This window comes from Meleagris gallopavo, chromosome Z (assembly GCF_905368555.1).
Source record: "Meleagris gallopavo chromosome Z, MGAL_WU_HG_1.1, whole genome shotgun sequence".
In the NCBI taxonomy this organism is placed as follows: Eukaryota; Metazoa; Chordata; class Aves; order Galliformes; family Phasianidae; genus Meleagris; species Meleagris gallopavo.
This window is the reverse complement of record NC_139435.1, coordinates 22067555-22084367: the sequence shown is the minus strand read 5'-3', so window position 1 is coordinate 22084367 and position 16813 is coordinate 22067555. Positions and strand designations below refer to the sequence as shown.

Below are 16813 nucleotides of genomic sequence, written 5' to 3'. Positions count from 1 at the left end.
GTGTCAAGCAGGAAAGCTATTATCTTGGGAATGCAGAGAAGAGAAGTTGTGGTGTAAATCCCTTGTGAGGTTCCACATCGCTTCTTACACCTGAGAAGATATACAGCCCCTCTTTCAGCCACAGGAGTAAGGTTCTGCTACAGTGAAGAGGAGGGTGCTCTATATCAGTTCAGGAATGCAAGCCTACAGGTTAACGGGGCAGAGCTGGACTCTTTAATGTGGCCATGTCAGAGAGAGGACAGCCTCATTTCTGTCCTCACCACAACTCATCATCTTCCCAGTGCTGAGGTTGGTACCCAAGCCCAAGGTGACATCTGAGCCAGTAACTCCAGATTTGGTTTATGCTTCTCCAGCTTTTTTTTTTCCCTTAGTGGAGTGGCAGCTGGAGTCACAATATCTTGGTGCCTGTGATTCAAAACAAAAATGCAACTGAAATTGCAAAAAGCTACACAAGATTGTTTTTAGCCCAACGTGGGACACCACCAGCCTGTTGAAGCTGTGATGTCTGCCTGTATGGGTAGCAGAAAACAGGCCACGGGTTACCAAGCACGTCTGTTTGAGGCCCCAGCTTGCAGCCAGGTGTGCAATGTGATTTCTTTGCCATATTAATATTCCTTAGGCAGGCCCTGGGACTGTATCTCTTTCTTAGATCTCTCCAGTTAATGAAATGGCCAAATACAATTGTCTGGCAATAGAATTGCACTTCAGCAATACAAACAAAAAGACCCTAATTTACGTTTGTGCCAGTACCATTAATGTAAATTTGTTATTAGCTATTTATGCTAAAAAGCTGTAATACAAAGCATAAAGGTAGTTTTATTAACTACATTTTGCCCTGTGAAATCCATGCTAGAAGGCATACTTTGCAATCACTGATTTTCTTTTCTCAGGCAGTATGACATTTGCTCTACCAAATTAACATATTTATAAACAAATTACTATCCCCTTTTCTGCACTTTGCATTTTATAGCACATCACTGCTATGAAGCTAATAGGACAGCCATGTGCAATGCTTTTGTAATTCAATTGCAATGTTGGATTGTTCTTTCTTCTATCATTCTCACGTATATGTAGAAAGAGGTAATTAAAGAAAAAATGGCATTTACAAACAATTATAATGCACGAATAACAAGGAGGTAAATGGGTTTCAATCACTGCTTTTTAATAGGGATGTAGCGAGGGTCGAGGAAAGCACAAAAACAGAGTACCACCTGTTCCTCACCATTCTGTTTTAAGTCTCTTCCTGAGTCCAGGGGAAGATTTTTTAATGTGTGTGGGCCAGATTGTCCTTCATGTGGAACTGTGGTGCCCTCACTGCTGGAAGGGAGAACTGGCAGTTGCCTTCATGTGGCCTCCTTGATTCCTAGCACAGCTATTTCAGAGCCATCCTGTATGGACAGGTCCCTTTGGAGCCTCACAGCTGCTTGCCCAGGTGCCACATTCCTGATCCACTAGCCAGGCATGCAGACACCAATACGAAGGGATGGGGAATGGCACGCTGTTTGGAAAGAAGTCCTGAGATCGTTACTGTCCATAACCAACCCCCTGTGACTCAACTCACTGGGGAAAGCAGGAACAAGAGAGGTGACAGAAGCTTTTTTGTCTTTTACCCAGAAATGCATGGAGCTTTTTAATTAAAATGAAATTGTAAGAGCCCTAAGAGCAACTGTGAATTTGGAGGTCATTTGTACTGCTTCTTACATCTGAAAGGAACACATTCTGAAAGATGAAAATAACTTCAGTTTAATGAATACACGTATTTCAGTGAAAATTCAATCTTTTGCTTCGGTATTAAAAGTTAGCTTAAATTATATCCTTAAATTATAGTGTCATTTAACCCAGTTACATCTGATCTCTTACAGGCTGATATTAGTTATTTCAAGGCACATTAGCTATTTTGGAAAAGACAAAGGTAAATACATTTTCTGTGCAAAGAGATTTATAAAGTTGTGACTGAGTAATAGGTAGCTGCTGGCTTTTGTGCATAGGAATACTTTTAACCCTGAGAACATTGAGTCCTCCAAGGTACCAGATTCAAGAATGTATAGGAGAATCTGAGCACATGTATCCCATGACAAAAAATGGGCCGGTGCTCCAGTTATTCTCACAAGAAGAGCGCTAGATTATTTTGTATTGTGGGTCTCTGTTAGAGGTTATTTGCACTCAATGCCCCTGCTGTAGGTTGTTCAGGAGGATTGTTTTTGGTAGCCTCGCAGGGAGTGCCACACTGCTCTCCCACCAGCTGGTTGGGAATCATAACACTAGTGGCTCTGGCTGCAGGGCAGAGCATGAAAAACAAGTTAATAATTGACCTATGCCCCTTGTTTTCATTCTTAGGCCTACAGATACCATCTGTTAAAAAAAACCCAAAACTTTTTATAATAAATAGAATGTCTTTTACATCTCATGTGAAAAACAACAATAGAAATAGCAGGTCAAGGAATGGGTGATTTACTGTCTGTTTTTAACAAGCATTCTTTAAAGAAGGAGAGATCATATACTGCTAGAGGAGATCATGCAGCATTCAGAAAACTTTGTGAATCATCCATGATAGGCTGAGGCTGCCATTCTTTGTATGAACTTTCCAAGTTCACGAAAAGGTTACATGGCTACCAAGATGAAAAGCAGTCTCATCTGTTTTTTTCTACCACAGCCTTTTTCCATTACTAAAAATGAGGATTGTGATGAATCATGTCTTCAGCTGAACATCAAACACAAGTCTGTAGTCTTCAGTGAGCATTAAATATAGATGTGAATATAAATAGAGAAAAGGAGGTTATTATGTAGGAAGGAGGAGGATAATAGCAAGGCACAAGTTAGCTATTTAACATATGCTTTCTTCCCCCTTTGGTATCATATGTGCTTTTATCTTCGGAGAAGAGGGCAGTGACCCTGTCGTAGGCTACAGACTCTCATCAGAAAATTGGTGATGAATTGTCACTATAATCTTTGAAACAACTGTGACTCTGCTACTATCTGCAAGTATCTGGACAGATATTTCACCCAGCTTTGTATTCACACAGCTTTCTCCAGCAGTATTTCGTCTTGTTACCAGAACACAATGGTGTGGAGAAACCTCTGACTTCAAACCTGACTCTTTCATTAAAGGCACTAGTTGCAGAGAACCTGCAGTCCAATCTGACATTCCCTTTAGAGCTGGACTGCTGCCCTGAGGCACCCTCCTCTACCTGGGCCTGCTCTTCCTTCCAGCGCTCTACAGGTGCCTGCAGGCAGAGCTCTGCTCTCTTGTCATTTGACCCAGGCCGCAAGCAGGCCCTGTTTTCTGGTGTAGATTTGTTCAGGTGCAACTGTTCAACATGCTACCACTGCAGTCTTCAGTGCTGCAATATTCGACTTGTCTGGCTGTATCTTCTTTGGAGTCTGTGACTCTAGTGCTTAGCCCTTGTGCTGGGGCTGAATTTCAGGCCTATCCCCACACCCAAGTTCAGTGACTCTTGTCTCTGTGTGTTCTGGATACAAATGCTGGGGCCAGGCCTTGGCTGCCTCAGTCATCTGCCTTTTTGTGCATCCTGATGAAAGCAGTGGGCTGTAAATACCCTCTTGGGGTTTGGGTCAACTTCACCATTGCTGTCAATTACTTGCAGTTGCAGCAGCTGACTACATTGACTCCTCAGTGCTTTCACAGAGCCTCTGCTATGGAGGACTCCAGATAGGAACAACATTCAGTCTGTGGAGGGAACCTTATCACAGGCTGAAAATGGGGCCAGCTGTTGGTCCTCCATATTTGGTTTGAGGACAGAATCTGTGAGGTGAGTTAAAGAAGGTATATGAAGACCTGTATTTCTGCCACGCTGAGGTCAGACCTATGAGCAGCTAGCTTCCACGTGGTACAGAGGTACTTCTCATTCTAAGAGTCTGATGGGTTTTATTGTATTTCAAATCTGTAATAAATTGCTGGTATCAGTGTAATAGAACATTTGAGTCATTACTCTCTTCTTCTTCTAGTGGAAAAAATACAAAATGTCCTTGTTTATCTTGTATATTACATCATCCTTACTAGTCTGCTCACTTTTCAGATTACCAAATTTATACTGTGCTGAAATAGCAACACATTTGCCCCACTGGGGAATGGAGCTGGGAATAACTTTGTGGAGCTTCTTAGATACAAAGTTTTAAATATTTGATTAAATAGTAGGGTAGGTCAAAATTAGAAATGTCATGGTCAGATATAATGCGTATGGCCCTCAAATTTATAGTCTTCAGTGATTACAAACACTACTTAACTGTAGGATAAAGATATTCAGCTTTAAAAAATTGTTTAACATTACATTTTAATTTATTTAACATAACATTTGAACATTTAATTATTAATTATGAAAGAGAACCAAAAGTCATTATTCAGCTACAACCCCTTTCATTAATTCCTCTACACATGAAAAAGGTTCTCTAAAAAGTCTATGTACACATGTCTTCAGTGTATGTCTTCAATGAGCACAAGAGCCCTTAATGATTGGGCTTAATTGTTACTCATCAACACCACTGCACCATCTGTCCTGAAGTGGTAATTTTCTGTGATAGCTATATAATACCACAGCATCAGTGCTCTTCAAATATCAGGATACTGAATTAATCACAAAGAGGTTTTCATTAGCACCAGAAAAGAAACCAACTGTGTCAATTAAAAAAACCCCAAACTTTCTTTAATAAATATCTGGTCAAGAATCATTTCAACCTTTCAAGGAAACTGAAATGTATTTGAGAAATTCAGCAGGACTGTCATGCCCTGCTCTGGTTGTGACCTCTCTGGGAATTTCTGCAGCACTGTTCCTGGTCTTTCTGTGGAAATACTTGTTTTAAACTTCTCATTTTCTCCCTTCCTTAAGTCTTGTGGTAGGACACAGCATTCCTTCCAGCCCCAGATGTTTATAAAGTCAAATCACTGTTATGTTTTGACACAAAATGATTTCTTGCCAATGTACTTTCCCCAAACTTGTCACTTGATTTAAGTTAATAATCATAGAATCACAGAATGCTTATCTTTGATGATCTTTGTCTTTTCATAAAAAAGTGGTCATAGCAGAGATGTGAGATTAAGTTGGAAAGGAATACAGAGTCCAGACCAAATATTCTGTCAGGTATTACCAATACCACCCAGAGGTGTGAAGCTGCTTGTACTGGAGGTCCAAGCTAGCTGGAACATGTGTGAATATCACAAGGTGAGAGCCATAGGAACTACACGGAGACTAGGGAAAGGGAACATTTCTGCGTGTAGCAAAAAGGTTTCTAGGAGATATAGGTACAGCATGGTTCTTTCAAGTGTTTCAAGTTCTTTCAAGTGAGACATGTTGAAGTAAAGTCTCAGCATTCTGGGAAACTTATCTGAAATACGCTTTCTGTTCCAGATCTGATTTCAAAGAGATGCGTGCAAATACTAACATGGTATGACTTTTATATCGTATGGTCTTTCTTTGTGATCATCTGCAAGTCCGGAAAGACCCACAGGAGTTCGCCAAGTTTGTCTCCCTCCCTTGGGATGAGTTAGGTTATGTCTGTTACCTTCATATGGGGCTCTCTGCAGCATTTGCCTGTGAACTGCTCTAAGACCTTCCTATTGCTCCTGGAGAGCTTCTCATGATGTCTATTTTGCGTCCAGCTAGCTTGCTACACTACGCCCACTCTGTCTGGTCTGTTCTACCATAGACATGGGGGCAGCCAGTTTTTTCTCTTTACTATAATCTTTTATCTATTTGAAACTGAATTACCCATAGCTGCAGTGCTGGTCAGTGTTTTGGAGATAACATTCTGCACAGGTTTGATGCTTCAAGACTTTTAAAAATGCAATGAAAAGCAACATCTGTCTAAACTCTTCCAGACACTGATAGTAAATTTCCCACTCTCTGCCCTGAGCTGTCTGATACCACATGCTCTGAAATGTCAAATATGGAAAGCCCCACTGGCACAAAGACCATCTTTTCCTTGGGTGGATGAGAATGACTGACTATGAATCTGTCTGGGATGCTATAACGATGCTAAGTGTGTCTCTGCTCAGTGTAGCTGTCCAATGGTCAGTGCGCACAAGCCTGCGATTTTCCTCTAATCTAGTGTCTGAACACGACTGCTAATCATATAAATTACTATTTATGTTCTAATTATCACTCATGTTGGGCTTTACTGTTACTGTTGATCAGCTGTCAGCATTTCAGATCTCAGTTTGACCAGGAATTACAGTGCAGAATTTTCTCTTGTGTTGTCTTCCCCTGCACATGGTGTGAAGCACAGTAACATGCCTGCACCCAGGAGAAATCATTACTGTTAAAAAGAGTGTGCTTAAAGCACTGCCAGCCCACCTCGTGTGCAGTGACAACCACCAGGATGAAATTTGAGTGTCTTCAGCACATAAAACTACCTTCTTACAGTGATTTCTTATTTGAAATCTTAATTTTTAAATGATCTTCTGCTTTATAGTTGAAATCATTTACATAAATAGTAAGATCTAATTGCTTCTGCTCCACTGATGAAACTGGGTCATGAACCCAAGAATAACCCTATGCATGGTGCAGTCATCTTCATGGTGACAGACACCCTAACAATATTTGTATCATATAGGGGAAGGTCCTGGCATAAAAAGTGTTGCAGCCAGTACCCAACACTTGAATTCAGTAGGAGCGCAGAGTAGCTTCATTATTCTGCTGTCATTGCTCAGCTTGCCTTCCAGGAAATGCCCAAGAAAGGTGAGCTTGAACTCCTACATTCTGTAACAAATGTCCTGGACTCTGAAGATGAGTCACAATCAGCTTGAGAGTCCACGTGATTTCAGCAGGCTGGGATTTTTCCCTGGAAGAGTTTTCTAAGGCTTATATGAACCCACTTTGGAATAATGAAGCTTGTGTGTTTTGGAGTACCCTCATCATGCCTGTAAGCATGGCAGTGCTATCTTCACACTGTTCTTAACACTCACTGCACGTTCTCACGTCAACAGGAGTGACTTATCTGCAGGAACAGAGTGGGAAAAGTGTGTGTCCCTAGGTTCTTGTATTTGACCTTGTTTGAGGTTAATGGATCAATTAATTTTATATAGGATACTGGCTCGTGGACTGTTTGCTGTGTAAACAGTCTGACTCATAACACTCAGTTGCTCACTGCACCTTTAGATTAGGCCTGAAAATTAGTAATCAAAACTCCATGAAACTTAAGTATATTAACTTCTTCAGTAGCAAAGTCTGTTAGTAGCAAAAAACACCTATATTTCGTATATATTCAATCCCTTTCCTCTCCCTCCCCTCCTATGTTTTGTATTATTACTCTGTTAAAAATGAGATAAAAAGGCACACAGAATCAGGACCTACTGACTTTTCAGTGTTTCAGTGACATTTGTAAATAGTGGGATTTCACATATAGCCTCATTTATTTCAGCTACTTGTAAGAATTTAGCCTACAGATGCTTCTCTGCAAGATACTTGGTTAACAGCTGCTGGGGAAGCTATAGTGTATCAGTGGTTGAGAATGACTCAGGGTGGGAAATCCAGGGCTATAAACATGTAACTCTCCCTTGGTCTGCAGCAGGCCTTGTTCCCAATAGCTTGCTGAAAATGTGATGCATATATGCGTTGCCTGCTGAAGTTCCTGCAGTGTCAGAAGTGGTAGGGAAACACTATGTAATATAGAGAGCATCAAATAAGGAGTTATGTTGCTGAGTGTGGGGCTGTATGGTTATAGGGTGGCCTGTGTCACCACCCTTGGATACAGCTCCTGCTCCGTCTGTGACAATGCTGGTATCAACAATGCAAGATTAGAAAAAGTCAGTTTATCTCATGTTACTAGCCCATGAAATTCCACACAGACTGACAGCTGCAGACAGGGAGCAGCAGGGAACCTTCTTGCTCATTAGGGGGATGTTCCTGCCACTGCTTCATATCATCAGAAAATGTCACTGAGGCTGGGGCTTGGGGAAACGTACAGCCTATGTCTTGCTCTGATAAAATGTGATGGGACAAGGAAATACATTAAATGTGATCCTTTCCAGAGTCTCACCTATGTGCCTTAGGGTCAGTGAGAGCCCATGTTGATTCATTACTTATGCAGATCATAAAGAGAGAATGAGACAAGAAAAATGGTAGTGGAAAGAAAAATACCTGGAGAGCACCCTATTTCTATTTTTTTTTTTTCTCCCCAGATGTATTAACTGCTGTTGGAATTTCTGTACTCTATAACAGACATACATTTGTTCAATATCTGTGAAAGCATTTCTCATCCTAAAGATGAACACACAGGGTTGTGTGGTGCATGGAAAAAAGAGGAGGTATGCTGACCAGGTGGACTTATTAACTGAGAGCAAACTGGTAAGAAGGTAGGGAATCAGGTGCAATGCAGAAGGAGCAGACAAGAGCCAGAGACAAGCCCAAGACTGAGGATACAACTGATGCAAACTGCTTGACGGAGACTGAGTCTGAACTTGATTCTACCAGGAGCCACATGGCTATTGCCATTGGTGCTTCTGTTCTTTTCAGTTTTTTTTTTTTTTTTTTTTTTTTTTTTTCCAGTTTTGGTCCGTTTTCTTTTGGTAAAACTAAGAGAATACTTTGTTTCACCTGCCTGGTGTCACTGCTGGGATATACTGCAATAATTTAAAGCAACACACTGTACTGCAGGGATTTGATTGTTCTTTATCTTGACTGCTGCTGTGTTCTTGATCTCTTAATATTTAGTCTTTATAAGTGTCAGTGAAGAATGGGCTTGAAGCCTAATTAGATAAAACTGACTCTGTGTTGCCAGTCTGGCACATAATATGATGCACTGAGGTGTCATTTTCATCTTTCAAACTCTACTTCATTTTTGTTAGAGATATCATATCAAGAACATCCGAACATGACATCATTTCTAAATCTTGCCTTAAAAATTTCGCTATTACTCTTGCAACAGATTATCTTCATTGCATTGTTTGTGCTATCTCAGATTTTCAGTCTGAAAATTTGCATTCTAAATTAAAGAAAATTTTGACATTTTGGTCCAGCATTCAACTAGTCTGTAATGGAGCTTCCATTGGGAACCCCTCTGTTTGACCTCAAACTCACTTACAACCCAATTCAACTTGAAAAGGTTTTCAAGCTTTGTTAGTTTGTCAGGGAGCTGGAGTACAATTTGTGTTTGTAATCACACTTCAAGAGCCATGGTAATCTGTCAGGCAAGAGCTCAGGTGTGAGCTTAAATTTAGCCATTGTTTTCAACGCAGCTACTTGTGTATTTGAAGTTCAGCAGGAGTTGATGTGTTTACCAGAACAAAGTCCTAATTAGCTTCTGAATTTGGTACAGCTCAGTTTCAGAAATAACATCCCAAAAGAAACTGTATGCATCCTATTCTAAATGAGAATACATCTTTTAGTTTTCTTCTGGCTGGCAGGACCCTGTGATACAAAACAGTCATATCTATTTACTACCTTTCTTCCTGACATCTTAATGAGAACTAAGAGACGCACATTTTCTGTGCCAGCATCATCCTGGCATTTATTAACTGACTAAGGTAAAAACGAACCTTAGACAGAAATAATGAAAACATGAATCCAGTGTGATTTGATCGTCTCTATAGTTAATGGTCTCATTAGTGATGCCACTGTTTTAAATGGTGGTAGAATAACTCAGTATACACATTAATGTTAAGTGCTAATAGATTATTAATTATCCAAATACTGAACTAAATTCATCCCTCATATAATTCCATGAAAGCCAAGCCATACCAGAAATAAAATTGATCCATGTTATCCTAGATATGATTGTTATAAGATTAATACTAAATACCTATCTAAATATCTGATAAAAGCTCTGACAGATTTTCTGGAAAATCAGAAAATCATGACATGGGTATCAGGTCTTTTTGAACTGTTACAGAGCTGGAGCGCTTCAAGAGATTATGTAGCCCATTTTTCTGGCTGGAAAATAGGAGCAATGATGTCCAGGTTATTTCTGGCAGTTCCTTGTCTAATCTACTCTTAAAAAGTCTTGAAATATAAGGATTCTGCAAACTTTCATGGCAGTCTATTCCTGTACTTGACATCTCTGGTGTGCGTAAATCACAGAACATTTAGTGATGCAGAAAGGCAGCCAGATGCTCCCCTATATAAGCAATCAAAAGATGTTAGATACTTAAATGCTTCTGGGTCTCTGTGACCCTGGTGTTTGTTCATTGCATGTTCACAGGTCTATTTACTAGTCGGATACACTGAGCTAAAGTCAGAATTGTATTGTCAAGTATTACCCACTGGATAATGATGTTAATATACCATGAGCCCAAACAGAGTGTATGTCTGTGTCTTAACAAATTATTAGGCAGATGTGTGCTGTGCTTTCATGAGTGCCTCTTGCTCAACAATGATGAAATCACTGAAGAACCCTCATGTAGGAAGAAAAAAATAAAAGGCTTTATCCAAAAAAGAGGAAGGTTCGGAGGTCTGATTCTGCCAGAATTCTGTGGTTAGAATAAATTAATCGTCTCAACATCTATTATGGAACTAGTATTGTGGTGCCCTAATGATATCTCTACATAAATCAATGTTTTACACAGAATTTCTTTGACTTTCACAAATATCGAGAGAGTACCTAACTGATTGTTAGACTTCTTAAGAAGCATTGATTTTACAGCTGCAATATTCAGATGATGAGGTAATTGCATTTTATCAGCTTATTGAAGAAGTCTTGTTAAAAGCAGTCAATGGTCATGGACTTCTTCAGCTTCCTAATTTCTCTTTTGTTCTCTTACTGTTCTGATTTTTCTGTTATATTTTTTTGATATGCTGGATCTGTGCTCTGCAAGATGGAATGAAGATCATTGCATTGATGTGTGTCCACATGTATCACAAGGTTACAGCTATTAGTTCCTGATCTTGGCAAAGACAGCCAACTGTGGTAAGGTGCTTACAAATTCAGACTTGCAGTGGTGCTCACTGTGGTATACAGAGGAAAGCAACTGGTGTTTGACTCAGGAAGGAACTTTTACACACAGATTACTGTTAGGTTTCCCGTGCAATGGTGATTTAGTACCTGCATGGAGTGTTTATGCCAATGGATTTGCAATAAAAAGGGGAGTTCTGGAAATCACCACCAGTGTGTGTGGTTGCTTGATACTGTGAAACCACACACTTTTTGATATTTGCATTGACAGGAAAACTCTTAAGTGCCAAACTGACCATGTTAATTCAAGGTGCTAAGAGGCATCTAAATGACATCCATAACTATGCATGCAGTCTGCTAGACCCCTGCCCCAATCTGAGCCATTCTGTATCTTCACAAGAACCTTCTGTATTTTTGGATTACTCCAGCAATCACCTTTTGATCACCAGCCTCCAGAAACTTTAATCCGATTACAGGCAATAAAATTGATTTCTATCTCTGGCGCCTGACTCAGGTTTCAGAGCAAGGGAAAAGTATGACATCACCCCTGCTTGCATCTGTGTTGGGTATCTAATGAAATTACACGAAGGGTTTGAAGACCATTAAAGTCAATGTTGATCCTTATTATTATTAAGAGCACTTTCAAATTTACTGCACCACAGGGCAGGCTTGAAAGCATCATTTTTCAAAGGTGTGTGCATTGCATTGGATAGCAGTGAAGAGCCCTGCTGGCTGTAGAGGATGCTGGCAGCAGAGGGAATCAATTCTGAAATTAATTGGCTAAAAGTCCACATAGTTCCTTTCCTGTACAGACTCACGCATCCTATTATTTGGTGATAATGGGTGCAACAGTGACCTTGGTACAAGAAATCCCCAGGTGGGTCCCTGTGTATTAGGAGACATGGTTTGCAGAGGTGTCCTTCTGTGCCTGTTGTGGCTCTGGGGCTGCTCCTTTTTCATTGTGCTCCAGAAGAATGATTGCATTTTTTTCCCCTCAAAGTTGCTATGGCCATTTTGTTCAGATCAAAGACAGTGCTTGAGGCCTGCATATATATTAAATGCAGTAATAGAGAGTAACAGAATCCCATAGTTATTCAGGCTGTCATAGACCTCTGGGTCCATCTAGTCCAACCCCTGCTCAAGAAGGGTCATGTGGGGCAGGTTGTCCAGGACCATGTTCAGGGAGCTTTTGAAGATCTCCAAGGAGGAATATTCACAACTTTTCTGGGCAGTCTTTGCCAGTGCTCTGCTCTATCACTTGCACAGTAATAAGTGCTTCCTGATGCTCTGATCGCATCTCTGATTCCACTTTGTGACCACTGCCTCTTGTACTGATACTGGGCACCACTGAAAAGAGCCTTGTTCTATCCTCTGCATTCTCCCTTCAAGAATTTATAGACAGAAGAGATCTCCCTCGAGCCTCCTTTTCTTTATGGTGAACAGTACTAGCTCTCTGTCTCTCCTCACAGGATTGGTGCTCCAGTATCTCCATCATCTTGGAGCCATCATGTCCAGATGCTCTTGGAAGGGAAGGGGGGAAGAAGAAGGGGAGTTAGAATTGGACACAACACTGCAGGTGTGCACCAACACTGAGCAGAGGGGAAAGATTACCTCTATTGCTTTTCTGGTGATACTTTGCCTAACGCTGACAAGGATACCATTAGCTCTCTTAGCATCAAGGGTACACTGCTGAGTCTTGTTCAACCTGATATCCACCAGGACACACAGGTTCTTCTCTGAAGAGCTCTTTTCCTGCTAGATGTCCCACAGCATGTGCTGGTGCCTACTGCTGTTCCCCCCCAGGTGCGGGACTCTGCGCCTCTTGAGGTTTCTGTTAGCCCACCACCTCTCTCTTGAGGTCTGTCTGGATAGCTGCATGGTCCTCTGATGAGTCAGCCACTTCTCCAAGTTTTGTGTTATCCAAGAACTCCTTGAGGTTGTACCCCATTGTCCAGATTGTTAATTAAGATGTTAAAAAAGACTGGAACTGGTACTGACATCTAGGATACTCAGCTTGTTGTTAACTTTCATTTAGACTGACCACTACTCTATGGGTCCTGCCATTCAGTCAGTTTTTGATCCACTTCTCTATCTGCCCATCCAGCCCTTAACTCAACATTGTCTCTATGAGGATCTTATGAGGGACAGCATCAAAGGCCCTACTGAAGTCCAAGAAGACAATATTCACCTCTCTCTCTTTATTTGTCAGGCTGGTGGTTTCATAATAGAAGCTTGTTTGGTCAGGCATTATTTCCCCTTGGTGAATCCATGTTGACTACTCCTCTTGATTTTCTTCTCCTTCATGTACCAAGAGGACGGTTTCCAGGATGAGTTGTTACATACCTTCCCAGAGAATGAGGTGAGGTTGACTGGACTATTGTTTTCCTGGTCCTCCTTGCTTTTTTGGAAGATGGGAGTGATATTTACAATCCTCTGGTCTTTGAGTACTTCTCCTGATTACCATGATTGAGAAAAGATTATAGAGTAGCTTCATAATAACATATGTCAAGTACTCTCAGTGTGTTCTTGCAGCCTGGAAGATCTGGGCTGCATCAAAAGAAGAGTGGCCAGCAGAGAGATGGAGGTGATTGTCCCCTTCTACTCTTGCCTTCATGAGGCCCCATCTGGAATACAGTGTCCAGGCCTGGAACTCCCAGCACAACAAAGATGTGGAGTTGGAGTGGGTTCAGAGGAGGGGCCAGGAAGATGATCAGAGCAATGGAACGCTTATTCTATGAAGACAGGTTGAGAGAATTGGGCTTGTTTAGCTTGGAGAAGAGAAGGCTCTGGGGAGACGTCATTGTGACCTTCCGGTACGTGAAGGGAGTTTATAAGCAGGAAGGGGGGCTGAGTTTTTACAGTGATAGGAAAAGGGGGAATGGCTTTAAACTAAAGAGAGGAGATTTAGGTTCAATGTTAGGAAGAAATATTTTACTTAGAGGGTGGAACATGATGCCCAGAGAAGTTGTGGATGTGGATCATTGGAGGCATTCAAGGCCAGGTTGGATGGGATTCTGGGCACTCTGATCTGGTGGTTGGCAACCCTGCCCTACAGCAGAGGGGTTGGAACAAGATGATCTTTAAGGTCTTCTCCAATCTAAGCCACTCTGTGACAATTCCTGAGCTTGGAGGAGGTGATCCTTAAAAATATTAGCCAGCTTTCTTGTGCCCCTTTGTCCTCTATGGCTTTATCTCACAGTACTTTACCAAGCATCTCAGGGATGTGAGCTTGCTGTTTTAGTGAGAATCTAACTCTTGTTGTAGATTTTTTGTTAGTATTTTTGAGAGGTAAAGCTGCTCTTTGGATTTTAGAACCCCAAAAACCTTGATGTGGAAGGAAGAGCTTTTTTGGATGCAGATATTGATGTGAGTAGGTTAAGCCTCTGGGTATCCCTGAGTTTTGCTTAGGCAAATAAGTTGATCAGGTTCAAGTTATACACAGGAATTTTACAAAAGAAGACATAATTAAAAACTGCTTATGTCAATCACATGTTATCTTTCAAATCTAGCTCAGGAAGGCAGCTTGTAAGCTAACTGAGCTCACAGAAGTTTACTTCCCACAAGGCTGGCGAGAATGTGGATGTCTTCTCCGAGTTTGGGGGTTTAGTCTACATAGCAGTTTGGCGATGTTTCATGGCTCAGACTTCCTTTTGTGATGGGAAGATGGTCTCCTTTGCTCCTCTAGTAGGTTTATCACGTGGTAAAACATGTCCCCCATATAGAGGAGCGACAAGGAAGAAGCTGGAGATTCTTCCACTGTAGCCTGGCTTGTTGCTTCATTTCCTCCTGTGTTTGACAGCACATGGCAGGACAAAGGGAAGGTTGTTTTTTCTTTTGGACAGGTTGATTTTATTCAGATGATGGCAGCTTCCCAGTACAGAGAGGGGAAGTCTGTCAGAAGAGTCTCAGAAATACTGCACTGCCAATCTTCTGCCCCTCATACAAACAATGCAAGCTTCTTCTGAAGGCTGGCATTAGCTGTACAGCTTTGCTAGACATCTTCTGGGCAGCAGCCAGCCCTGGACTTGTGAAATATGCTCATGAACAGCTGATGCACAGCAGCAGGTCTGAACTAAGAACTTGGAAGCACTGGGATTCAAAGGGCTTGGAGCAAAATGTTGCATTTTGAAAATACAACAGTTTACTGGTGGAGATGAAAACCCTGCCCAGGCAATTTTCTATCTGTGCCCAGCTGCATTAATGAGGAAAGAACAGACACATCCATAAAAATCCTCTCAGTTATCTCTCTTTTTCAGTTTTATACTGCCTCATCCCAGCAGGCTTACAGTCTTCCTAATAGAGCTGGGGGAATAGCGTGTTGCCTAGAGTGGATAATATTGCCCAGTTTTCCAAAGGGAGACCATTTAAAATGGTGGAAATGGTATAATTAGAATGAATGTGTCACTTAAAACTATTCTAAATATCCCATTATTGACTTCCAGTTTTATTTGAAAGAAATACAGCACCAGCCTCAGCACAACAGAGCAGTATCAATTACTATTGTCCCGATTTATTTAAGGCAGAGATGCCCTTAAATTAAGAGTGAGTTTCAATCAACAGGTTAGTCCAAGAAGCTACCAAAAGTTCTGTCTCATAAACAAAAATCTCTTTCCTGCAAATATCTTAAATCACTTCACAGTTCTTAAATGCAGAGGTAGGGACAGGCACAAAATTTAAAAGTAATACCTGATGTCCCCCAACATTAATTTTTGCTCATGTGATAGCATTTATAAATTTCTAAGTGTGAACATGCATGGACTTTGGCTTATAATAGATTTTCTTAGCAGGCACTTACTATCTTCAGAGCTTGGAAGCTCTGTCCCTGGCAGAGGTTGGTCCTAAAAAGTTAGCTTAGTCAAAAGCAGTGAGGCACACTTTCCTGGGTAGCAGTCATAGATTTTCTTTTTTAACATTGGAATTCCACCATAGGGACATTAAACACGTAATATTAGAACCAATGTCCTGAAAACCAGAAATTCCAGTGAAATGATGTACTATACAAGATATTTTCCAGTCCCCTGCACCATCACTGAAGCCTCGCATATGTTTTGCTCCTTCATTTTCATATATATTATACTGCCCAGTGGTGTGCTGCTGCATGTTGCAGATCAGTGAGAACTGCTGACACCGTGCTTGGATATAGAGATCGGACCATGAGCATTTGCTCTGCACTTAAGGCTTGTGGATTTGAAATAGAGTTGCCTCTTTTGAAGCTGCAAAAACTAATATTCCCATTTCAGGTAAATGTCTGTGGAGCTATAGCTCAATCTGCTCATGCATCAGAACTCCAGTGGTGCCTGTGAATTTGGAGGAAAATTAGCTACTCATCTATGAAATTAAAAACGACTATTCAGTAACCTTTCTCTTAACACAAAATGCAGTAAAATCTACTGCAAGGTGTTCAGAGTAGAGAGTTGCAGAATCATTAAGATTAATTTCCAATAATTAAGATTGGAAAAGAGCTCTAGGACTATCTAGTCCAACCCTCAACCAATCACCACCATGATCACTTACCTATGTCCTTTAGTGCCACATTTCTTGAACACCTTCTTGGATGGTGACATTACCTCCCTGGACAGCCTTTTCCAATACGTGACCACTATTTCAGAGAAGGAACTTTTCTTAATATGCAACCTGAACGTCTCCTGGTTCAGATTGAGGCCATTACCTCTCATCCTATTGCTAGTTACCTGGAAGAAGAAGGTGACACCCACCTTCCTACAACCTCCTTTCAGGTCACTGTGGGGAGTGATAAGGTCTCCCCTGAGCCTCCTCTTCTCCAAACTGAACAGTCCCAGTTACTTCAGCTGCTCCCCATAAGACCTGTGCTCCAGACTCTTCACAGATTAGTTTCCATTCTCTGGACATGCTTCAGGACCTCCATGTATTTCTTGTAGTGAGGGGCCCAAAACTGAACTCAGTACTTGAGGTCTCACCAGTGCCGGGTACAGGGGGGATGATCACTTTCCTG

General features: G+C 41.2%; 1 protein-coding gene and 1 long non-coding RNA gene across 3 annotated transcripts in view; one reads left to right on the top strand and one right to left on the bottom strand.

Annotated features, from left to right (window-relative positions):
• Window positions 1-3935, top strand: part of LOC146542161 (uncharacterized) — a 45239-nt gene extending 41304 nt beyond the window's left edge. For both annotated transcript variants that reach the window (XR_014880603.1, XM_085213958.1), the window contains one exon: window positions 1-3935. Coding sequence is in view for 1 of the 2 variants with exons in the window: in XM_085213958.1 (XP_085070084.1) it covers window positions 1-94 (94 nt within the window). In the remaining variant the exon portion in view is untranslated.
• LOC146542160 (uncharacterized) overlaps window positions 1-16813 on the bottom strand; it is a 39620-nt gene extending 22807 nt beyond the window's left edge. The window contains exons 1-2 of the long non-coding RNA XR_014880605.1: window positions 16557-16813; window positions 16357-16441 (exon numbers count right to left, since the gene is read on the bottom strand). This is a non-coding gene — a long non-coding RNA (uncharacterized LOC146542160). The remainder of the gene's footprint in view (window positions 1-16356; window positions 16442-16556) is intronic.